Raw genomic sequence first — 8032 nt, 5'->3', positions numbered from 1 at the left:
GCTGAACATTCAGCCTCGCTCCCTCTCGGTTCAGACGAGACGGAACAGAAACGTTCAGTCGATCCAGAGACGAGCGGAATGTTCAGGAAGGCAGAGAGAGGATGGAAAGGGGGGGCGGTCACATTGTGTCCAGCAGTGAGCTGACATGAAGAAGTCGAGACGTGTTGAAAGTGATCCATCAAACACTGGCCGTGAGACGTCCACACACTGGGCAGTGTTTCCACCAATGAGGGGCCTGGGTCACAAGCTGTAACCTGACTGAGCAAAAGACGTTTCAAACCTGGGGATAAGTCTTTAGTGAAATGTCCAAAGTGCTATTTATTTAAAAAACAACATAAAAACCCAAACACGCCAGAGAAACAGAAGACTATCCCTGCAGTTGTCTCACAAGGAGGGGCGGAAATACAAGAAACATCAAAAAGGGGTTCAAAACATAATTTACAAGCACTATAAATATACACACAGGTCCAATAAATATCGCTTATTATCCCCCACAATAAAAAACAGAGTGTGAGAGGCCACCACACTGCAGAAGGAGTTCATCACAATCAGTCTGTAGTCTCATAAAATAAGTTGCTCTTTGAAAAAGTGTCTGCCGGAATGTTCAGATCATTTGAAAATGTGGGTCTTTAATTCCCGGGGCCCTTCGAAGAAAAGAAATAAGGCAGATCAGACATCCAGAATCCGGAGTTTCCAGCCCTTCAGCACAGGGGTGTCAAACCGTCCTGAGGGTTAGCCAGCGAGCTAACCCTCAGGACGCCGCCACAGAACACCGGCGAGGCGCCTCATCCGCCCTCGTCTGTTGGAACTGAGGATGAGAGAAGATTTGACGTTGTTTTGTGAGTGGAGCCCCCTGCCGCCCTCTCACGGCTCCATGCTAACGCTAAACGGCTAGCGCAGTGTCTGGGCTCCGTGCTGGGTTTCAGCTCCGACTCTTCAACTCAGTAACTCAGGGACCAGGAACAGCAGCTGACTCAGCGCATCCAGCTCATCCCGCCCCGTGGCGGCCCTCCTCGCTACTACCAGGCCCCCCCCACCACCAGGCGACCCCCTCTCTCACCCCTTGGTGACCCGTCCTCTCTCACCCCATATCGGCCCCCTCTCTCACCCTGTGGTGGCGCCCCCCCTTCCCTCACCCCTTGACGTCCCCCTCTCTCACCCCATGGCAGCCCCCTCTCTCGCCCCATGTTGGCCCCCTCTCTCACCCCATGGCGGCCCCCCCTCTCTCACCCCATGGCGGCCCCCCCTCTCTCATCCTGTGGCGGCCCCCCTCTCTCGCCCCATGGTAGCCCTGCTCTCTCGCCCAGTGTTGGCCCCCTCTCGCCCAGTGTTGGCCCCCCTCTCTCACCCCATGGCGGCCCCCCCTCTCTCACCCCGTGGCAGCCCCCTCTCTCGCCCCATGTTGGCCCCCTCTCTCACCCCGTGGCGGCCCCCCCTCTCTCGCCCCATGTTGGCCCCCCCCCTCTCACCCCGTGGCGGTCCCCCCCTCTCTCACCCCATGGCGGCCCCCCCCCCCCTCACCCCGTGGCGGTCCCCCCCTCTCTCACCCCATGGCGGCCCCCCCTCTCTCACCCCGTGTTGGCCCCCTCTCTCACCCCATGGCGGCCCTGTCTCTCGCCCAGTGTTGGCCCCCTCTCTCACCCCATGGCGGCCCTGCTCTCTCACCCCGTGGCGGCCCCCCCTCTCTCGCCCGTGGCGGCCCCCCCTCTCTCGCCCGTGGCGGCCCCCTCCGGCCTGTTTGACACCCCTGCTCCAGCAGGGACTTGAACACTGTGCTGCCTGGATGTGAGGTGTGGGCCCCCGCCGGACCGGCCCCTTACTGGATGGACATGTAGGGCCAGTTGAAGCTGCTGCCGGACAGCAGCATGTCCCGGATCAGGGTCTCGATGGGGGTCTTCCCCACCAGGCGCACGAAGAACAGCTGCTCGATGACGGAGGACGAGACGGTGCGCAGCGACGGCAGGCGCAGCAGCAGCTTCCCGAAGCGGTTGGGCTGGTTGGGGTACTGCGAGCGCACGTACTCCTCCAGGGCGCACTGCGACTTCTCCTGCAGGCCCTCCACGTGCGCCACGTCCGACAGGCCGCATGCGTCTGCGGGACGGGGACAGGGGACAGGGGACAGGGGACAGCTTCGGTCAGAGGACGCTCTCGTCTCACTGCTGGCTTCCAGCTCAAACTCTGATTTGGAGATTTGAAATGAAAATAAAATGAAAATCACTTTCATCAGTTGAACCCTCGGCTGTTTGTCCACTGCTGATGACATTAGAATATAATCAGTTCATTAAACAGTCAACGTTCTGGAGTAAAATCCCATGTTTACCTTGTGGTAGTAAACTTCTCAAACTAGTCTTTAAAGCTACACGGCCACGAGCACTTTGCCGTGAACATGACTGTTTGAGAAGATGTCTGAACTTTATTTTCAACATTATTCGGAGCCTGAAGTGAGCAGTGAGGCCAAACAATGAAGTGTGAATGCTTTCAGAAATACTGCAGAAGCAACCGTTATTAGCGCCATGCTGGTGTTGGTTTGGAGGAGGGGCATGAGGAAGAGGACGGCGAGGCTGCAGCTTGTTGTTCTGCAGTTCCTCCCTGCTCTTCAAATAGTCCTTCAAAATAATGGCGCTTGACGCGTCACTCCAGAAGGGTTCATGCACCTTGGGCTGTAAGACGGTTCGGTTCTTTAAAGAGCTGCTTCAAATCGTCTTGCTTTGATGGCGTCATTCACGAGAAACCATTCCCGGTTCCACTTGGCAACTTGATTTTGTTGTGTGTATAATTTAGAGATTTGTGAGTCTGGAGGAGGTAATGAGAGAACAGTGACGGCGTCTGTGCTCGACACTCAGCAATAAATCTCCCCAGACACACAGCAGAGCCAGCACTGCTCTGCACGGCATGGAGCATGTCGAGATATTTATCAGGAGGGATTGAAGATGGAGCCGCTGCTCGCCGCATTAAAAATACATTAAAAAAAAAAAGAAATGAAATTTGGCCTGAAAGTGTGTCAGAGAAAATACTGAGCATCGACCACCGTGCTGTGTGAGAGCTTTACATCTCCACAGAGCTCTGTGTGTGTGTGTGAGTGTGTGTGTGAGTGTGTGTGTGAGTGTGTGCTGCCCTGTTATGCTGCAGGCCTGATGGGAGCAGGGTTAAAGCACGGTTACTGTGTCCCAGTTTGAAGACACGTGTTCAGATGTGCTCATGAGGATGAGAATAGACCTACATAGGAGGAGGCCTTCTCTATTCCACACACACACACACACACACACACACACACACACACACACACACACACACACACATATACATATGTATATGTATATGTATATGTGTTACGCTATATGTATATATATATATATATATATATATATATATATATATATATATATATATATATATATATATATATATATATATATATATATACCCCCTTATTTCCCTCCACTGGGTTATTGTGGAAGAGACGTTAAAAGAAACGTTTTTAGTTATTTTAAAAGAAATCTGAGATCATATTTTGCGGTTTGATAAATAGCAGCCATAATTTAAAATGAAAAAAACGATGTATCTTTTACCATTTCACGTATATAATAATTGGGGGGTCGCTAATATTAAAAAAATAATAAAACATTACATTTAAAAGACAGCCACATTTTTTTTCTAACAGCTAAACAAATGAATTAAGTTGCCAGTTGATGAGGTTTGTCTGCGGGAATGAAACAATAAATGATAAAGTGAAGAAACGTTTGCGTGAGACGCCTCTGAACGCAGAGCAGCCCTGACACCGGGCCTCCTGCACGCTATGCGCGTGCACATCTCACCGGACGCCTTTCGGAGATGTTTCGCGATGCAGAGGTGCTGCGGCTTTAAGGGCCGGCAGCCTGACTCCGGTCACATCAGTTCACGGCAGACCCAGTCTGTAGTAAACACATTACATAAGCAGCGTCCATGCAAATGCTTCATTCTCATGTATTTATTCATTTTAATGATCTGAGAGCTGCACGTCTTCTCTCGCTAAAATTAAGAGACAAACTGTTATTTCTGAGTTGATAAATCAGCCTAAATTCACTTTTAATATTTTCTTCTGTCAAAAATATAATTTATTCATGATTCTAATAAACTACATGTTCATAGGACTACATAATAATTTTCAAAAGCACCTGTTCTTCTTTTTTTCAAGTTTTTTTTTAATATTGCGGCTTTTTCTGTTAATCAAATTGCGTGTTATTTCTGCGCGCGCCTCCGTCAACGGTTTCTTTTTTTGCCATTTGAAGTAATTTCAAAGAACTTGTCCTTTTTTCAGTTTTGGGTCTTATTTCAATGTTTTATTGAGTCTTTGTGTATTTTTAAATTTTGCGTGTTGAGTATTTATTTGTTTCAGAAAATATTTCTGGTGTTTCTTCTGTTTTTATTCTATTTTGTTATTTCATAATCTCCTCGTGCCATTTCTTCTCTTTTATTCTGTTGCTTTATTGAGTCTGTGCTTTCTTCTTTCTGTTTTTCTGTTATTTAATTATTTCAGAGAAAATCTGCGGTGTTTTGCGTGTTATGTATTTTTTGTCGTTATGGTGATTTTGTTTGCGTGTTGTGTTCTAATCTCCTCGTGGCGTTCCTTCTCCTTTATTTTGTTTCTATATTGAGACTTTATGGTGGTGATCTCTGTGTTTTGTCTGTTATTTGGTTATTTCAGAGGATATTTGTGTCGTGTCTTCTGTTTTTGCTTTATTTTGGCTGTTCTGTGTTTCTTGTCTGAGGGTCCGTGCGCGCGCCTCGCGCGGGGCTTTACCTGTGGTGAACAGCACGATGGCCTTGATGCAGCTGTACTCCGCAGAGTCCACGTGAAGCACCTTCAGCTTCTCCACCTGCTCCTGGAAGACCCGGATGTGGTCCATGAAGGCCACCACGCGGTCCGCGGACATCGGGGACGCGTGCAGGCCGGCGGCCGCCAGCAGCGGGGCCACGTGCACGGGCATGGAGCACTGCGCCGCGTTGAGCACGAACAGTTCGCTCCAGGTGAGGCGCAGAAGGGCCACCTGGTCCGGGACCTGCAGGTCCGGGAAGAAGGGGATGTTGCGCGCCCACTCCACGGCGCTGAAGAGCATGCGCGCCGCCAGCTCGCAGATGTTCTCGATGCCCATGATGTTGTTGCTCTGCAGGCACTGGGACCCGAACCGGGACGTCGGGTACGGCTCCGCGCGCAGCAGCAGCGAGATGTAGCCGGACAGGTAGGAGTGGCACTGCAGGGGGTCTCCGTTAGTCAGGGCGAACTGTCCGTGGTAGGACTGGGTGGGCAGCCGGCCCCTCTGGACAGCTGACACACACACACACACACACACACACACACACACACACACACACACACACACACACACACACACCGTTCAGATTCGCTGCAGAAACTCTTAAAATGGGTTTATTCTCATTTCATAATTATACCCACTTTTTCCACAATTTTTCCACTTCTCAGAATTTTTACTTTAATTTCACAGTTCTGAATAAAAAAAAAAAGATACTCAGAAACCTCACAGAAAAAATGTTTTCAGGCATTTACATTTTAAATTTTAGTGTTTCACTAATCCTCCTCATGTATCACTCTTTGTCTCGATACAGTACGAAATGCAAACACACACACACCCTAAAAAAGACGCTAAACAAAATGAGAATAAAAACACAAAATGTAATCGTGGAGAAGCTCGGTCACATTGATCCAGCGGAGGACAGCTGCTCGATCGTCTGTTTAGAAATTGATTGAAAAACTTCAAATAACAAATGAGAATTAATTTCCAGGTCAAGAAAATAATTCCATCAAATATTTGGATAGTTTAGCAGGTCCGGCTCTGAGTGTTTCAGCTGTTTTCTGGTTGGTAAAGGCCTGGATTAATATGTGTTTGGACTTTTTATTTTGTTAAGAGAACATTAAATGTGGAGTGCGGCTGCTCCGCCGTGAAGAGGATTACAGGGCGAACAGCAGGCTGCGCGCGGGCCTGCAGCCCTCAGGCTTTATGCATCCGCGAGCCGATAATTCACTGCATGCATGAATAATCCTGCAAAAAAACAAACAAACGAAAAACACCACACGGCGTCGGAGTGTGGAAAATATAGAACAGAAAATGTCGACAGATTTGACGGAGAAATTGGAGAAGCGTGCAGATGCACGAGAACATCCAGTGCATGCTAGAGGAGGCTAGCTGCGGCGCGCGCGCCCTGTGCGCACCGCGCGCATCGGGCTGCAGGACGCGGGACGCGGGACGCAGGACGCAGGACGGAGGACGGAGGACGGAGGACGCGCAGACACACATTACAGAATTAGATGCTGCAGGAACATAAACTGCTGTGGGAACAAAGAGACACCGAGGCTAAGCTACTGAGGTTTAGCATGCTCAGTGACAGCAGGGACGTGTGTGTGTGTGTGTGTGTGTGTGTGTGTGTGTGTGTGTGTGTGTGTGTGTGTGTGTGTGCGCGCGCGCTAGCAGCCGTACCTTCCCTCCTCATGCCCACTTTGAGGCATTTCTTGAGGCGGCAGTACTGGCACTGGTTCCGGTGGTGCTGGTCCACCGGGCAGCTCCGGTTGGCCCGGCAGGTGTAGGTCAGGTTCCTGCGGACGCTGCGCTTGAAGAAGCTCTTACATCCCTCACAGGTGAACTGTCCGTAGTGCTTCCCGCTGGATTTATCCCCGCACACGATGCACTCGATCTGCTGGCTCTGCTGCTTGTCCATGGAGGAGGAGGAGGAGGAGGAGGAGGAGGTGCCGTGGTGGGTGCTGGCGGTGCTGGCGGTGGCCGCTGCGGCGGGTCCGGCCGGGTTGCTCGGTGCTCCAGGAGGCGCGCCTGCCGCCGCCGCCGCCGCCGCCGCTTGCGGTAAATCCAGAGAGGTCGCAGGGTTCATGTGTCCAGTCAGCTCCCCGGGCAGAGACAGGGGACCTGGGACCTGGGACACCGGCGAGGAGAGCCCCCCCTGAGGGTCCCCGACGCCCTCCGCGTTCCTCCACGCTACCATCGCCATATCGCCCGCCTCCAAAACTTTACGCGCACAAGTTTCCCTTTTTAAGCGATTTTAAAACGCACACGGTTTTTCCGTCATGAATCAGTGGCACGTGTTCACGCAGGCAGCCGCATTGTTGGACAAAACCGGACGCAAGTTGCAACAGAAATAAAGCGAAGGCAGCGCGTGAGAGAGCGGCCTGGAATCAGAACGCGCCGCTTCACAGGCGGAGAGGAGACAGCCGCACTCAGCCCGGCGGGACGCCGTGCAGCATCCGCAGAAACACCGAGTCCGGATCCACAGCGGGAGGCCGCGGGACCCCCGAACACACACACGCACTGTGCGACCCTCCCCGCTCCGCGTCCAGCTTTAAACCGCGCGCATCCTTCATCACACACACAGGCATCGGACCAGGCTCTCCGCACGCTCCATGCTCTCCCGATCAGTCAGAAGTTACATTAAAAAAGACAGGAGAGAGAGAGAGAGAGAGAGAGAGAGAGAGAGAGAGAGAGAGGAGAGAGAGAGAGAGAGAGAGAGAGAGAGAGGGAGAGAGAGAGAGAGAGATGATGCTTTGCACGGTGCGTCCACACGTCAGCACGTTTGGAGGCGGAGCTCAGTGAACCAGGAGGAGCTGTGAGTGTGTGTGTGTGTGTGTGTGTGTGTGTGTGTGTGTGTGTGTGTGTGTGTGTGTGTTCTTGTACATACCCAAAAGTAAGGACCAAAATTCATTTTTCACCAACAGAGTGAGGACATTTTTGCCGGTCCTCACTTTTCGACAGACCTTTTTTGGCCTTGTTGAGGGTTCAGACTGGATCTTGATTTAGGGTTACAGTTGGGTTTAGGTCAGGTTTAGGGTCTGGGTTAGGGTTAGGCATTTATTTTTGATGGTTAGGTTTAGGGTTAGGGGCTAGGAAATGCATTATGTCAATGAGCGTCCTCACAATGATATAAGTACAAACGTGTGTGTGTGTGTGTGTGTGTGTGTGTGTGTGTGTGTGTGTGTGTGTGTGTGTGTGTGTGTGTGTGTCCGTCCGTCATAAGAAAGACAGAATTCGGA

The 8032-nt window shown here is 51.3% G+C and overlaps 1 protein-coding gene across 1 annotated transcript; it reads right to left on the bottom strand.

The window, feature by feature from the left end:
• Positions 1-1816: 1816 nt before the first annotated feature.
• LOC115386821 (COUP transcription factor 2-like) lies at positions 1817-6996 on the bottom strand. Its single transcript, XM_030089295.1, has 3 exons — positions 6474-6996; positions 4781-5305; positions 1817-2091 (listed from the first exon to the last, which is right to left on the bottom strand). The coding sequence occupies exons 1-3, from the start codon at positions 6994-6996 to the stop codon at positions 1817-1819; spliced, it is 1323 nt and encodes a 440-aa protein (XP_029945155.1).
• Between the last annotated feature and the right edge of the window lie 1036 nt (positions 6997-8032).

This window comes from Salarias fasciatus, chromosome 1 (genome assembly GCF_902148845.1).
Source record: "Salarias fasciatus chromosome 1, fSalaFa1.1, whole genome shotgun sequence".
Lineage (NCBI taxonomy): Eukaryota > Metazoa > Chordata > Actinopteri > Blenniiformes > Blenniidae > Salarias > Salarias fasciatus.
This window is presented reverse-complemented; position numbering and strand designations above follow the sequence as displayed.